Genomic DNA, 16573 nt, shown 5'->3' with positions numbered 1-16573 from the left:
TCCCACGTGTTGACGCCTCATACGCTGACCTTCATAGCGACGAGAAGAACGCAGTGGAACCTCAGAGAAACAACACATCTCATTTTCAGGATACTAGTTGATCTCTCATTTGTTTGGATTTTCCATTAGGGTTTTCCCTAGCAAATGTAGGAATAGAAAACAGGATTTACATTTCACGTTTAAATTGACGGCAGACCGTTAGCTGCGGTGTTGTCTTTAAGAGGCGGGGCCTAGTGGGATGGCATGTGACCAACGTAGGCAAAACTTTGTATTACCATAAATTGGGCATTTAGACCAGCATTGTTAATATCATTAGCAATATAGCACGAGGGAGATTCCAGTTTGTGTTCCAAACTGAGTGTTAGAATATAAATACAGGTTGATATCTCAAAAAGTGTATAAAGGACACAAGATAAACCCATACCAAGCAAAGCATAACCTTCTTGACAAGGGCTAATAAAACAGAGTGGATCAGAAAATGATGAATACGACACCACAAAGGTAGCCGTGGCCCCTCTTTCATCATTAACATAACACTTTGTGTTAGGAATGCGTGTCTCTTGCTGCAGGTCAAAAAATGTCAAGTACTCAGAGGTCAAAGTCATCCATTCTTGGAGGAGTGCACTCCGATGACAGCGCCAGTGGTGCTGCATGCGCTTCGGGTGCTCGTGCACGCCGACAAGCCCTTGAGTCTAATTAGGCCTGCTATATTGGATACAAATGCTTGTTCACAGGCATGGCCAGAGGACTTTTGTTTCATGGTGGACTTTTGATATTTGTCCATTTTCAGAAGAGCAAGTTGCACAGGAAAGTACTAATAATAATAATAATAAATATATATATATCGCATTATTTTTAAATTAAGCTAATGGACCTACGACAAAGCATTTAAAAAACAAAAACTAACAAATCTGCTTTAAAAATGAGTTAAAAGTAAATGAATGTATCAGACAAAAGTCAAAAATGAAATCAAACTTAACGATCATGAAAAAAAAAAATATATATTATAACCTACCACCATGTTGAAAGTAGTAAGCTACGAGAAAGCGCCGATCAAATGGAATGAAGGGAGTGGCTTTAATCGATCATGTTCGAAGTCAGCTGTGACCACTCCCACAGTGGCGCAGCCCTACCTCTCTCAGTTCTGCCAGTCGTGCCAACTTACCAACATTGAACGTAACCCGCCTCTGCTGCACAGGATTTATGCCAGTCACAAAAATAGAGCCCTTGTCGTTTCAAAGTGTTGGTTACAATATGTAAAACATTTTGATCAAATCGATTGCACTTTTTTTCTCCTTGATGCCCTCGTTCTATCAAATATTATAAAACCCAATATAAAAAACAAGACCGTGAAAGCAAAACTCTTCAAATGTAGCTGGTATGGGGAAATTCTCACTTAGTGGATTGGCACCAAGATTATGTTTCAAACATAAGCAGGAAACCAAATCTATGAGCCACATCAACAGGAAATTAAAAGGGATGTCAGTGTATACAAACTTGAAGGAAACTGCAGGCAATCCAAGTCCTTTGGGCAGCAAACATCAACAGTGACACAACATGTGTGATATTTGAGGACATCCTGACAGACAAACAGCATGTCCAGTGTGTGGCTAAATAAGCACTCACATAACAGTGGCGGTCGCTCGCTGGGTAAATAAGCGCTTTTGGGATAGCTTTTTTTTTTTTTTTATACACTTTATGTATCATACGCTCTTGTTGAATTGTTTCTATAAAACTTGCCGATGACCTTTAGTCATCAATATTGCTGTGATGGTGCAGCCTCTTTTTTTTTACCCCTTTTTTTTACATTCTTTGAAGGTAACTGAACTTTGTAACCTATGTCAGTGCCAATTCCTGCCAGATACTTCTAGTCAGGGAGCTATAATATACTTTTACACACAACGTGCTCATTAATTCCGCTGATACATTTTAAAATCATTGCATCACTCCATCTGCGGCTGCTGTGGGTGCAAGATGAATCATTATGCAAATAAAAGCAATGAAACCTCAGATTCCGGGATGAGACGGCCGACGCATATTGAATCTCTTAGTCTGGCTGACATGTGTACTACAAAGAGAATAGAACAGAAAGGGATGACATAAGATGACCATTTCTGATTCTGGGGCTGAGAAAATCACTTCAAATGGCAGAAAAAAATGTTGAAGTTAAATCAAAATTGGCCCCTGTAATAAGCGGTTCTTCGTCTAGTCGAGGATTCTGATTAATATTGTGTTGGTGGAAAAAAAAAAAAATCACTGTGCAGATGAATCCACCCTTTTTCATCAATCAAAGGGGGCAGCCATTTCGACATTATACCGCCCTCTGCTGTTACTGAAAAATGACGTCAAAGTTCCCATTGCGAATGACAGCTTCCCCTGCTGATGTCATTTTCAGTCGAATTGAAATATGATCATATTGATTCATAAAATAGTCCTATTTGAGTCAAGAAACGTATTGTAAGCAATACCCTGTATTGTACCCCGACAAAAAATATTTTCCCGTAGCAATGCTGCTCCAACTGCCATCTAATCTTGTCATTGAGAGGTGTAGCACGTATCAAATGAATGCATACTGTTGTATTGTAAACAAACCAACATTGATGCATTGATTTAACTTTGCTCTCTTGGATGGGCGCACAGCGCTGCTTGTTCATGCAACCGGGGGTGACTCGCCGCTTTTTTTTTACGAGGGGTTGGTGGGTCATGTGGGGCCTCTCAGTCTCTGTTGTTGCTTTGGCTGCTCGCCCTTGCTTGGCTCGCTCCTGTGTCTTCACTTTCACGAGGGTGGGGGGGGGGCAGCTTGGCCACCTCCAATGAAATAATTGGACCGAGAACAATTTGAGCCCTAATTGAAATCCTCTCCTATTGAACTTGTTTTATTGTTGGCTTGTGGTCGAATATTGTGTGCGGCATGTAATTCAGTTATTTCTGGTAATCACACAGGACTGTCCATTGCTCGGTTTGGATAGATTAACCTCTTCCTGTGCTAGCTGCATGCATGACTCTTTGCTGGAAATGTCAACGCAACTCTCATTTCACTCTGCATGTTGATACAAATAAATACGTGTCAAATTATATGTCAGCGCACAGACGGCCAAAGCCTTCTGGGAACTTCAAGCTGAGGTGTGAGTGACTCAATACATACAGCACATAGTGAAAATGAGAAGCTGAAATCGCTGACAAAGCAGGAATACAACTGTCGTTGAACTGACATGTTGTTTTGGTTGGGACAACCGTACATAATGTCCTTTAACTGACATGTTGTTTTGCTTGGGACAATCGTACATAATGAATAAATAAACAACTCGTTCGATAGTACAGGCTGCACTCAGAGGTCTCCCCCCCAGTAACAGACAGTACAATAATAAATTTAGTTGGACCAATATTGGTAATGAAACTGCGTATTTAATCTCTTGTCGAGCTCAACCTCCATAGAAAAAAAAAAAAGGATGGATGGACATTATTTTCTCTCTGGGACACTGAAAAGAACCAAAGGGAACATCTTGTGATCCAAATCATACCACATCACTTCAAACATGGTGAAGGCGGTGTTACGTATATGGCGTGGGCGTGTAAGCTCGGTTTTGACATACTGGGCAGTGACTTCTGTAAACATCAAGCATTTAAAAGCTTTTGGGCGCCCGTAAATTTAGGTGACGGAAATGGGAGAAAATATGATTCATTTTCACCAAAAGGCTCAAGTAACTACTGCAGCGCTGGGGTATGAAACTACCCAAATCTAAAATTTGACTAACTCCCTCATCTGTGATTTCATTCTGAGTTTACATTTCTTCAGAGTGAAGAGAAAGGCTCTGGTGACTCCAATTGGCTCCAATTTGAGGCAGTACCTTCGTCTCGGGGGCATTGACATATAATTCGCCCGGTGATCAATTGAGCAAAAAAACAAAACAAATGAAAGCCCTCAGCAAGTGTGCAGTCGGTGTTTCTTTAGTCAGTGGTGGCGGGCCAGCACTCGGCGGGTTGTGATCTTTTTACGACAGGGAGTCCAAAGTCAACATTCCAAACAACCTCCAGCCTCGGGAATGCTTTGCCAGGGTGAAAGTTAGAGGAAATGGAGAAAATGAGCACACGAGAGTCAGGCTTTGAAGGCCTTGCCCACATGCAATCGTTCCTCTAGGTGCGTATCGTTGTTAATAATGAACTCTAATGACGCAAATGATGGTCTGCTGAGCAGAAATGGAAGTGGTGATTCATCACAGCTCCGAGCTCTCGTTTATTTTCTTCTTCTAGTCCTCGTGTGGAAAATGTCTCGAACAATGTAGTGCACACACTTTTTTCGTTCCACTTGACACGTTGAGTGTATGAGGAATGGGATTGAAATTCAGGCTTAAAGATCAAGTCTTTTAATTACGTAGATGGAGAGGATTTTAAGGCCTCACTTGAGCTGTGGATTTTTTTTTTCCCCCCTTCTTTTTCCAACCGGTGTCACTCTTCTCCTGTGGTTGACTTCCTGGCAGTGTGGACCATGATGTAATTGTGGAAACGTCCCACTTGTGATTCAGTGAGGAATTTTACATCTGGCCGAGGTTGGCTTGTTCCCCGTTACTAAATAAAGCTGAAGGAGTGGAGAAGGAAAATGAGAAGACAAATAAAATAAACATATTGCCCATTAATATCGCAGCTGCGATGTTTATTACTAATCCCTATCAAATGTACGCAGACCATTTTAAAGTGCTCTTTACCATACAGTAAGTGCCAATATGAAGAAAACAGGTTGATGTGAAGTGCATTCCTGCGTTAATGCAAGGAGTATTATGCAGATTTGAGGATTACAGAATTCTTCTCTCCAGAGTGGTTTTTAGAGATCACATTAGGCAGCAGTTTTCAAAGTGTGCCAGAGAGCGATACATGAACAGAGACAGAGAGGTAGAATGACTGACATCTTGTCGTGCAATGCTCTACATTTTCAGTCAAACCTCAAAAACAACTTTGCCCCCCCCCCCCCAACCACAAACTAATGTTATTATCTCACAATATACAGTACATCATCAATGCTGCACAGTGATACACTGGTTAGCACATTTGCTTCACCATTCGGAGGTTTGATTCTATTCTGGCCCTGTGGAGTTTGCATGTTCTCCCCCTGTCTGCGTGGCTTTTATCCGGCTTGCCCCCCCACACACATCCCAAAAACTGCATGGTAGGCTGATTGAGCACTCCAAATTGCCCATATATGTGCGAGTGTCGCACGCATGGATGCAAATCACTCCCACATATGTCAAAATAATAAATTTGGTGAAAAACACAGCACAACTGCGGCAGTTCCAATCAAGACCCGGCAAAACTCCTGCTACCTGTCTACTACTTCCGGGTACAGAGGACCCGTTGTAAACATCACATTGTCCACGTTACACGCAAAATTATACATTGTACAACAATAACCGTATTCTCAGACAATAATCCGTTCCGACTACCTGCAGTATTGCGAGTTCTGATCATCAGCACTTCATTAGCGGGACTCACCTGAAACACAGCACCTCTCGCTCACCGTCCACTACTTCCGGGTACAGAGAACCACCGTAGCTGTCCAAGGTGCTTAATTGAAATCCCCAAATACTAGCTGCTGATTCAATATAGTATTATTTGCATATTACGTGCTCAAAACATATTGACAAAAGTAATTCAAAAGAATAATTGACATGGCGGGTGAGTATGAATGTCCATTCAAATGTCCTAAAAAAAAACACACAATGGGCCCCACACGAGTCTGAATAATAATAATAATAATCCATTTTATTTGTAAAGCGCTTTTCATAAAAGAATCTCAAAGTGCTACAGAAATAAGACTAGTAATAAAAACACAACAACAACAAAACAGAATAAAGGCATAAAAGCATGGATGTTCGTCTCTTGACTGTAATGTAATTAATTTTGTTGAATACTGTCTCGAGCAATTTATGTGCCACCGTCATGAGTGGATTTACAACCCCAAATAAACACGCATTGGACCAAAATCGAATAATCTATTTTAAGAGTACATCAGTGTACATTCCCAACAATAATGATTATAATGCAACACTGAAGTGTGTACTTAACTGTGGGACCTCACTCTCCCACTTTTGCAGAGCTTCATTTATTTATGAGTCTGTAATGTAATCTTGTGATTATAGTCATGAGTGGGTCATTTCAACAAAAAAAGAATTGATTTCAAACTTAGCATTCCTAAGTGTGTCCATCTGTTCTCAATGTAATATAGGATTTGCATCCCGATCAAGACGACTCAACCAGTGCAGGCTGATTTAGAAGAGCACTGGAATTCAGTTAGTGACTTTTAATGGTTTCTGTGGCACGGATTCACTCTGTGACGATTTTATTACCTCATTTTCAAGGGCGCTGTATAGTCGCTCCTCTAAGCTGTTTATGTCTGCTGAAGATAAAAGAAAATCATTGCTTTATTACCCAGATGGAGAGGATCTGTTTACAAAGCAGACCTGCGTCGAATAACTGAACCTGCCTTATTCCTTCTAAGCTGTCCTTAGTGTAAAATAGCATTTTAGATTAAAACCCAATGGCGACGATAGTTCATCTCCAGATAACGTTTCGTCTTGCTTGGCTTCTTGTTAACATTGCAGCGCAGATGTGTGCTGTCATCTAACTGCATCGGACGGACATCATGAACTCGATAGTATATGATGTCCTCTGATGACTACCTAACCCACCTTGCATTGAAATAAAAGACGGCCTGCAGTGACATCTAGTGTTAAGACAAGGTATAAACACCCATAAGAATCACATCAGTACACCGAGCTCGGATACTTAACGAGAAAAAAAAGAAATGGGAACAATTCTAATTCAAGATTTAGTCATCTGTGGAATATGTTATAAAAATTATTATATGTCTTGCTCATGCAGTTTGGCTACTCAACACTAAGTTGTTGTGGATAACAATACACATGATTTATACAGACTAGTGAGTTAACCCTGAAAACTACCTTGAAATATAGATTTTTTAAAAAGTATTGTGCGGCAGAACTTCGGATATTTTGCTTTTCAAGCAACAGGATTTGTAGCCCCAAAAAGTTCAATTTGTACTTGTTAGTACTTTGTATCACAAATCATGACTCAATACACAAAAACACTGGTCTGTTGCAGGATAACCTTTATTAGGTAATACATGAGATTACTTGCTTGTTTTTTTTTTTTTCCTCTTCATTTTACCAAGGCTACAAATTGGAACCGAAAGTGACAGCAGCTTACAACACTACGACGGCTAATCAAACGGTACAGTTCAAAAAGAGGAGTCGTTACAGTCAAGTACAGAGCTTCTTGTAGTGTCAACAGTTAATTCTTGATTTGCCAAAACACAAAGTGGAGTGCAGCAGCATGTAAGCAATGACAATTGCTTGTATGACAGATGATCCATGCGGGTTAGTGCAACGCTATTATGTGAGGAAGCTACAGGCGTGTGTGTGTGTGTGTGTGTGTGTGTGTGTGTGTGTGTGTGTGTGTGTGTGTGTGTGTGTGTGTGTGTGTGTGTGTGTGTGTGTGTGTGTGTGTGTGTGTGTGTGTGTGTGTGTGTGTGTGTGTGTGTGTGTGTGTGTGTGTGTGTGTGTGTGTGTGTGTGTGTGTGTGCGAGAGAGCAGTGATATGGATTGTTCTGATTGGTTCTCTTCTTCTGCTCATCTTTTATGTGGCCAACTTTCAAGTAAATTCCTTACTGCTGCTGTTTTATGCATTTCATCATAACTGCAAAGAGCTTCAGGACAAACGGTTGCTTTGAACTAGAATACAAAATAAGCTTGAAGGGAGAGGATGAGAGGGAAAATATTGCAGCAGCCAAAGACGGTGCAGTCAACTACGAGACCCCATGATACTGACATTTTATAGTACGGGACTACTGAATTCTAATTGGACATGATGCTCTTATCTGTTTGTACTCGTCTAGTAATATAGGCTGAACTGCATCTTGGAATTCATCAAAGGTCAAAACTGCAGAATAAAGAAATGGGTCAAAAGAGGGGTTACAAACGCCTGAAATAAGAAACGTTAGGTTTAGAAGCCACCACTGTTTGCGGGTGTTCAGGGGACGAGGGGGCCGAGACTCAGCTCGACGTGGTGCGTTAGCCAAATCGCCTTGGCGGCGGCGTCGGTGCCCCCCTCCTCGCTCGGCCTGACGGGAGCGGCGAGGTCCCGAAAGTCGTGCCGGATCTTAAATGAAACGGTCACATCTGCGTCATCCTCTTTGCGTGGGATCACTTTGATGAAGAAACCAATCTTGTTGGATTTTCGGAAGGCAACAATGCTGGAAGAGGAGAGCAGATGCAGAGTTGGCCGGGAGTTGGAATTCTCAAAGCGTCCGTTTGCGTAAGTGTGAGATACTTACTCCGGGTCATCCTGGAAGTCCTGCGGTTCGGCCAATTCATCATACTCAGCGGCGGCATCCTTTCCTGCCAACACCAGCTCCTTGCGAGGCACGATGACCTTCAAGACAAACAGCAGCCGAATGCTCTTACCTCGCCTCTTCAAGTTCTAACCGTCATCCTAGGTGACGTCAGCATATCACAAAAGTATTAGCTGTGTGGATTCTACTCATGTCTGCCGCACCTATTGTTGTCTTCCACCAAGGAGCAAAAAAAAAAAAAAAAAAAAAACCACTTCCATCGACCTATCTTCAGCCAGCAGCGCTACGTGATTAAGTCTGCACGCGTCTCGCCCTTTCCTTTGACTTTTTGCTACACTTGGTTTTTGAAAGGACACAGGTAAGGAAAAACAAGAAGAAAAATATCTTTGGGAAGTTACTGTGAAGTGAAGTTGACTTCCAAACATAGAAAAGTACCAATGTGCGGCATTAGGGAATATTTGGACTGAAGTTGCTGCGGCATAAATGTGCCAAATGAACATTTCGCCCAGTGAGTCACTAGCAAACGAGTAAAGCGCACAGGTCAACATCATGTCACACCGAGAGGTGAGCCAATTTCCCTTCCCTCCACCTTTATTTTTTGGAAGGCCCGGTCAATGGAAGTCGAGCATGAGTCCCTCCAGGTGTTTGAATAGCAAATGAAGCAGAAAGATGAGCGCACATTCACTTTGGCCGCAATGTGCCTGGAAATGGGTCAAGCTCTTGTTTTGGCCAGGAGCTCAGACTTATCTAGTCAGCGCCCGTGACTTCATCATTAAAAGAGGCCAAGACAAACAGGCTGTCGTGTGGGCTGGGCCGGGTACGGCCGCTGGCAACATGCGGCTCAGCCGACCGTCGCCGGATGGAATCACAACTCTGGTCATTGTGCCTGTGACAGCTGACAAATGGAGCTCAAACTGGATCAGACTTCCCTGTGAGACCAATACTGCCAGGTCCAGATAGCCAACGTGACATGGCAGCACTGGCTCATATTCAAAGCAGTTTTTAAACAATGTTTTATTGGTTTTAATATGTAGTGACTATACTACCAACTTCTCAATGCCACCTAACTGTAGACGTTTAGCAATGTTTCCGCTTTTATTTATTTATTTATTTATTTTTACACGACTTCACCTTAAAGTGATCACTGCGACTACTTCACAAAATCGTAACACGTTTGTATAAACATAAATTAGCAAATTAAAATCAGAATACAACCAACAAATCTGCGGCTTTAACACTTCAACTTTTCATGTTTCATGCATGCAAAACAGTGGGCTGCATTTTGGAGTTGCAGCAATCAAAACACGATATTAAAGGAAAAATAAAACATCCATATTTTAAAAAAAAAAAAAAAAGAAAAGCCTAGAGCCTGACAGAAACTCTGAAATTGCTGCTATTGCAATTTGAAAATTACCTTCTGCTACACTGCGATTTAAATTGGAATGTGATGAATTGTTCATCCCCGATTTGTAACCACACTGTCTGTTTTTGTTTCTCGACAGTTAAAACATCATGACTACTTTCCACCATGCTAAATTTCCTTAAGGGACAAATATCTGCCATTTTCCTGGCCTCCACAAACAGCCATTGCACCACTATTACAGAATGTGTCAATTTTGTGCCAGAGAGACCCGGAACTGCAGTTATACTTAATTTCAATGGCACCCCTGCTCCGTTAGCAGGAGACAACGCGCACACGCGCAAGCTGCTGAGATGAGAAAGCCCTGAATACAAACGACCAGCCAATGTTGGGATTAGCCCGGCAAATGTGATCCCAAAGCGGCAATGAAAGACAAATAGCAATTTTTCTTCCCCACAGTTGCTCACTTGGCCAGGTAGCCCTCGACTGCGGCATTTTCCAAAAGCGCTGCTGACTGCTAATGTTCTTACACTTGAGGCCAATTAACCAAAACATGCCTGCGAAGAAATATCGGTTTATCACTGCTGGCTGCTGTATTTTTTTTTTTTTTTTCCGTGTCTTCATTTGGATCTTACCCTAAATAATGTATACTTAAAAGGTGGTACACAATAAAAGGGATTCTTTTTTTTAGCGGGAACTCAAATACACTGCAGCCATTTCATGTCACTTAAGTACAGGTCATACCTCTGCAGTACTGTTGATGTCATCGGGATCGTCCTCGTCACAAGAAACCAGTGTGACGTGGGTGACGTTCTCCACTGGGTTGGTCAGAGTCAGCAGCACTTGACTCTCCTACAGAAATAAGAAAGCAAAATGTTCGGCTCACATCAATAAAACCAGCTGTACTTTTCCTGGAGATCTGATGAACATCTGCTCCTTTGAGACATTTTGTAAACCTTCAAGTATACGACCAAATCACACCTCCGCAGTGCTATGACGAAAATACGAACAGAATAAACGATGAATGCAAGTGCAACATATTTGATGATTATCCCTTTTCTAGCATCAAACTCGACAGACTCACCTTCAAGTGGCGCAGATTTGGAATGGACATAATTCTCACTTCAGGGATGTAGCTCCTACAGAAGAGAAAGGAAGGACTAAATTCACAGTTTAATACAAACAATAATAAAAAAAAAGCATCCAGAGATGTTTCATTTTAAGTGCAAAATGAAAAACAAGAAACACTATAAACGCTAATTGAAAGCAATCTATCAAAATAAGTAATAATAATATTACATCCCCCGGGGTAAAACTGCAAATGAGAGCATTTCTTGAATACATAAAAATCTGCATAACAAAGACAAAAAAGCAACAAAGAAAAACACTGGTCATTTCTCACTACATGTACATCTGATTACTAAAAATGTTTCGATATTTGTAACATTTTCCCCAAATCATTCCAGAACTAATGTGCTGCATGTACCAGGCACATTAGGCACACCTGCACACTAACAAAAACAAAATCCTGCAGCCTTCGAATGTTGAAAGTGAATGTGCGATGATCGACACTCACACAGCAACCAGTTGAATCTTAAACTTGATTGAAGTTGGATTGAATTCGGGTTTGCTCAGGTTGTGCTCGCATTTCTGAAAGGAAAAAAAAAATGAACAAGTCAAATCCATCTAAATATGGGATATAAATGATTGAACGAGTGTGTCGCTGGACTGACCCTGCAGCGCAGCGAGCGCTTCATTAGCAAATGTTTGTGCCGCGGGTGAAGCTGCGAGGCTCCTGCGGGCTGGAAGTCCGGCTGGAGGAGGCGCTGGCGCAACCGGGTCACTGCAAAGAAATCACTTGAATGATGAATACATTTTTGTGTAGCGTACTAGCAGTGGGTGAGTACATGTACCAGATTGTGTCGATATCAGTTTTAATTCAAGGAACTTTAACTCATGAAGGATGATTTGCACAGTACATAATTAATAAAACGAAATGACAGATTAAACAGTCAAAATTGTTGGACAAGAATATCCTTGGCCATTTTTTACTATTTTGCAGCTGACTATTTAGCAAGGCGGACTGCCTCCAAACGTTCGTGATAGCAAACCTTAAGCTTCTTGCAGTAGATCCAAATAACATTAATTGACAATACCTTTGATTAAAGCAATCAGAAAAGTGTCCAAACATTATTGAGTAGATGGTTTACCCTCTGGCAAGCAGATGGGCCTTGTGTAGCAATCTTCAGGCAGAGGCTCCACCTCATCAACAGCCTGGGCAGGCTCGATGGTGATCTCTCGCTGGTCCTCCCCCTCTTTAAGGCTGCAAAGAAACATGGCCAGCCATCAATATTGCAAAACCTCCATCCATCCCTGTGCTAATGAATTTCCCTTTTACCACTAAGACAATTATTCATTATCATACAAAATATGGGAAAGAAGTGTCACTCTGTAAGTATGATATCATGAAACGGAGGGTGCCAAACTGCTGTCAATATGCAAATCAGAAAGTGGCCCTTTCAAGTCACAACATTTCATCAAGTCGATAGTGAAAAATGTAACTCACGAAAGACCGGCCAGTGTGGAAATGGGCGCTCCTGACCTCTGCCGCTGCAGTCGTGTTCCAAGGCCATACTTTTCCTACATGACGGAGAAAGAACGGGGTCATACAGCCGATCTATTCAACACGAGTGGTGCTTAATCGACAGTGATGTTTTTTTTCCCCCCCTTCTACAGATTGGTTTTAACGGAAGGTGACGTGTACAGTAACCAAAAAGATGGAGAACAACTGTCAAGCCAGACAAACAAAAATGTCAGAGGCAATTCGTTTATATCGTGAAAGACCGACACCTTTCTACTGAGGATAGCAGGAGAGAATTCAAGCTGAAATTGTTGTATGATGTCCGTATTGTATGTTTTCATATTAAGTTGTACAGGGTTGTAACAGAGAAATCATTTCATCTCACTCAAACTATCTACAATTTTAAATAGATTTGTAAAAAAGCTGATGTTTAACATTTACATTTTTCTTCAGGGTTAAGAATGACATGACAAGCATTGAAACTATACTTGGAAAAAGTCAAACTACAATGTACGCTTGAGCGTCGTCCATTTTCAAGGAAATTCAATGAAAACACATTAATATTACAGATTTCAAAAACGAAGAGGGAAGATAATACACAATGCACCTGTCGAATAACTGATGCTTTAAGGAAGAGATTAGAAAATCTCTTGTCTGGATTTTTTTTTTTTTTTTTTTTTATAAATATTTAGTTTTTCACCATTACATGTCACTTTATTTGTCTACGAGCTATAATTGCACAGTTATTCAATATTTCATCATATGTTGTCAATTGTTTTGGGAAGCAGCAACCTATACTCTTCTTTTTAATAAAATGTGCAAGACTAATATACTAATGCGTTTCTTCTCCCCTGCTAACCTCACACAAAAAAAGGCTCCGCTGTGCGTTTCACTGCAGGGGCATTCATGTGATCTGTGAGGTCCGACACTAACAATTAAAAGAGATCAAGACTACAGTACATACTAAACTACAAATATCCAAATAGAACTCACCACCACATGAATAGTGTGTTGCTGGTAGGGGATCAAAAATAAAATACCGGGGTGCGTTAGCAAAGGAAAGGGGAGAGAATAAAGATGCATGAGCAAACAACAGTTGGCGTGCGACAGCAATACACAGCGCAGATTCTCAATTGGATAAACAAAAAAAGACATGTAGGACATCTCAATTTAAGCATCAAGGCAAACTGATGTTTGTGCAATTTAGTGCCACTTTGTGTCTAGTCGATACAACAGTCAATTTGGTCCTGTGACATACTGATATACTGTGTGCCGAACAAATTTCCAAAACTTGAAATTCATTCAAGTGAGTCTCCGTTTGTCACAGAGGGAAGAGCGTACCGAGAAAGCGAGAGGCATGCACTGTCTTCTCCTGGCCAGCTTCTTCCTGTCTCGCTCCTGCTTCTCTCTTTGAGCCAATTGCTGGTAATACTCAATCAGCTTGTTGATCTGCGATAAAGACAAATTCACATCAGGGTCTTTTTGTTTTTAGGTGTTTTTCACACACTTTATTCAAGTATGTGTTACCCCCACCTACACTAGATGGTGGTCACACTTCATCAACATGGATAGTGATTTTTTTTTTTTTTTTATAATTCTTCAATATGTGTATGGCAGCTAAGAATGGTTATGTTGAAATCAATCATTGCCTTTGCAGTAAATAAAGGCATTACACTGCAACAATTACATTCTAGATTCGATGAATTCCATTTCTATTATGTCCCATGGACAAAACGGCATCTATATCTGAAGCAATCCATCGATCAGCGCCCGCAGCAGATTGTGCTCAACCACAGAGGTTTGCACTGTACAAAGATACACTCTGAGCTATTCCGAGAATTCTGTCAGAGACAGTTATTCAGCACATCAAAACATGTGATCATCTCAAGGCAATGTAAATGACTGCAAAGAAGGAATGGGACAACATACTCGCTGATTATGGCAGTTCTCAGGCTCTTGCCAGCCACCGCTGGCTGCAAATAACAAACACAGAATTACAGGACATAGTCATTAAACATGGCCAACAGTCTCACATATCATATACATCCTATAGCAGCACCCACCCACTGACTTGTCAGCCATCCCTACATCCCTGGAGGTCCAGCGGCAGAAGCCACAGGCCAGGTAGTACGCTTTTTTCATTGTCGTCTTGGTGGGGTCATCAGGCAGAGGAGCCGGGATGTTGGTAGCCCGAGTCGACAGGGTGTGCATGCAACATGGGCAGTCGAAGCAGTTGGCACACCTGAGTCAACAATAGTAGAGGTATGAAGTATTGTAAAAACACCACCTGTAATATCAACTTTGGAGATTATGTAGAAGTCAAGTTCAAGTTAACCTCACCTGTTCTTTTTCAGCTTGGCTTCTGCAGATGGCATGTTTTCCAAGCAGCTTGGACAATAATGGGAGTCCACCTGATCAGTGAGCGGTTATGGGGTAGAAATGAAAATATAGTTATTTGTGCGGTATGTCGAAAAGTTAAGAGTAAAAAACAATCGGGTTATTTACTCTGGAATAGTAGTCACGGAATTCCACAATGTTGTTGCACAAGCTTGCTTAGGGCAGCAACATCAGTGCACATTGTGGAATGGAACATACACTATAGTTTGAATTTTATCATAAATTTGATATGAAGCCGGTGAAAGGAAACGTCGGTGATGAAATTTAAAATAATGTTTGGTTTCGGAAGCAGAATTTGGCCTTTCTGGGTGTGGTGTTTGTATTGGTGTCTAAATTAAAGTGCATTGACAAATCATATAGCAGCTGGCTATGGGATGAAATACTATAAATGATTGCAGCAAGTTTTTGTTCACATTTTTGAAGTCGTCAATGATTAACAGTTAGCGAACGCTAGGCTAGGTAGCTTCTACGCCCATCGACGCTAGCGCTAGGACTATATACGGAAGTTAAACACACACAAAGCCAATCAAATGACAGGATTGTTTTACAACCAGTGACTGGCAGGTCGCACAGCCAATCTAAACATTTGACCCCGCCTATCTGTCAGATCGACGGGTAGCAAACCGGCTAATATCACAGAACCACTGACTTTAAAGAAAAGAAGCTAAAACGCTAGCGTGTCCAAATTAAAGGGGAAAACCACATAACGTACCTCGTGCGACACACATTCTAGGGATCGCAGCTCACTGCAATAACGACAGTAATACAGCTGGGATAGAGGAGCCCGGATCTTTTTCTCTCCGCGAACCAGATAGACGACTCTATCCGGCTGGAGAAGAGACGCCATCTCTGCCCGACTTCCACGACGACTGTGCTTGTCTCGTCACCTCTGATCGGCTGTTCTGGAAGCGAATCTCGAGCTAAATGTTGACCTCTTGTGGTGATCGTCGGAACTGAATCCACGTTCACAAATAGCTGCAAGGCAAAAGGGATGGCCTGGAAAAATATTTCTCCACCCATCCATCTTCCATACTCCTTTTCCCCACGGAGGTCACGGGCGTGCTGGAGCCTATCCCAGCAGACATGGACAGTAAAAGGGGGACACCCTGAACCGGTTGCCAGCCAATCGCAGGGCACACAGAGGCGAACAACCAACCGCACATGCGCTCACACCTATCCGGACTATTTAGAGTCCTCAATCAGTCGACTATGCTTGTTTTTGGGATGTGGGAGGAAACTGGAGTACCCGGAGAAAACCCACGCAGGCACAGGGAGAACATGCAAACTCCACACAGGCAGATAGACATTCTGCATAACATTACTAAACACTGATGTCACGTGTCATTAATGCAATATGGAGATAGTGGTTCTCGCACACCTGAAACCACAACCAAAGGCGAGGGTTACGCAGTTGTAAACTTTAGGTAGACCAGTCCTATCTCTCTATTTACTTCTATAACAACTCTCCATTGAATGTGTGAGAAAAAATACCATCAACAGTGTATGTAAACTCAAACTCAAATGTTACATGTTGTATGTACGAACACTACGATGCATATTCCCACATTTACAGATTTGTTGCAAATCATTTGTACTTATTGTATATGACTTTCAATGTGCAACATTACAGATACAAATCATGTACAATAAATCAACAGTTTTGTAGACAGAATTTGAGATATTATATTTCACTGTATATTTCTTGTGATGTATATAGCAGCACTCTGAAAAATATTTTTCTTCCCACTTTACTACAAGCATAAACTTTACTTAGTATATACCAAAATGCAGCATCCAAGATATTCAAAGGGGTATTTATGTTTAAAAAGTTACTTATTTGCAGTTCGGAGACTGTTCTTTTAAGAGTTGAAAC

The 16573-nt window shown here is 41.5% G+C and overlaps 1 protein-coding gene and 1 long non-coding RNA gene across 4 annotated transcripts; both read right to left on the bottom strand.

The window, feature by feature from the left end:
* Positions 1 to 3488: 3488 nt before the first annotated feature.
* Positions 3489 to 5633, bottom strand: LOC147060737 (uncharacterized). The gene is made up of 2 exons (XR_015064205.1): positions 5485 to 5633; positions 3489 to 4576 (listed from the first exon to the last, which is right to left on the bottom strand). It is a non-coding gene; the product is annotated as an uncharacterized LOC147060737 (long non-coding RNA).
* A 1472-nt stretch (positions 5634 to 7105) lies between these two features.
* dctn4 (dynactin 4) lies at positions 7106 to 15666 on the bottom strand. 3 transcript variants are annotated; one of them, XM_085905878.1, is made up of 14 exons: positions 15413 to 15666; positions 14644 to 14714; positions 14367 to 14545; positions 14233 to 14276; positions 13645 to 13752; positions 13297 to 13317; positions 12289 to 12362; positions 11933 to 12045; positions 11456 to 11565; positions 11299 to 11372; positions 10807 to 10861; positions 10467 to 10574; positions 8345 to 8442; positions 7106 to 8263 (listed from the first exon to the last, which is right to left on the bottom strand). In XM_085905878.1, exons 1-14 carry the CDS (start codon positions 15545 to 15547, stop codon positions 8041 to 8043), a joined length of 1413 nt encoding a protein of 470 aa, XP_085762004.1. In that variant the 5' UTR covers positions 15548 to 15666; the 3' UTR covers positions 7106 to 8040. The 3 variants fall into 3 exon arrangements, with proteins under 3 accessions (XP_085762004.1, XP_085762006.1, XP_085762005.1); XM_085905880.1 differs by lacking the exon at positions 15413 to 15666 and adding an exon at positions 14809 to 15338; XM_085905879.1 differs by lacking the exon at positions 13297 to 13317 and having other exon boundaries at positions 15413 to 15661.
* Positions 15667 to 16573: the final 907 nt, after the last annotated feature.

The sequence above is a fragment of the Syngnathus leptorhynchus genome, chromosome 2, assembly GCF_054491065.1.
Source record: "Syngnathus leptorhynchus isolate UIUO chromosome 2, UIUO_Slep, whole genome shotgun sequence".
Classification (NCBI taxonomy): domain Eukaryota; kingdom Metazoa; phylum Chordata; class Actinopteri; order Syngnathiformes; family Syngnathidae; genus Syngnathus; species Syngnathus leptorhynchus.
This window is presented reverse-complemented; position numbering and strand designations above follow the sequence as displayed.

Bases quoted from the DNA above. Each gene is read 5' to 3' on its own strand.
- dctn4 (XM_085905878.1), bottom strand. From the start codon at position 15,547: ATGGCGTCTCTTCTCCAGCCGGATAGAGTCGTCTATCTGGTTCGCGGA. The intron at 14,715-15,412 runs GTACGTTATGTG...CTCACTGATCAG, and splicing joins TAGAATGTGTGTCGCACGAG to GTGGACTCCCATTATTGTCC. The intron at 10,862-11,298 runs GTGAGTGTCGAT...TCTCTTCTGTAG, and splicing joins AAGATTCAACTGGTTGCTGT to GAGCTACATCCCTGAAGTGA.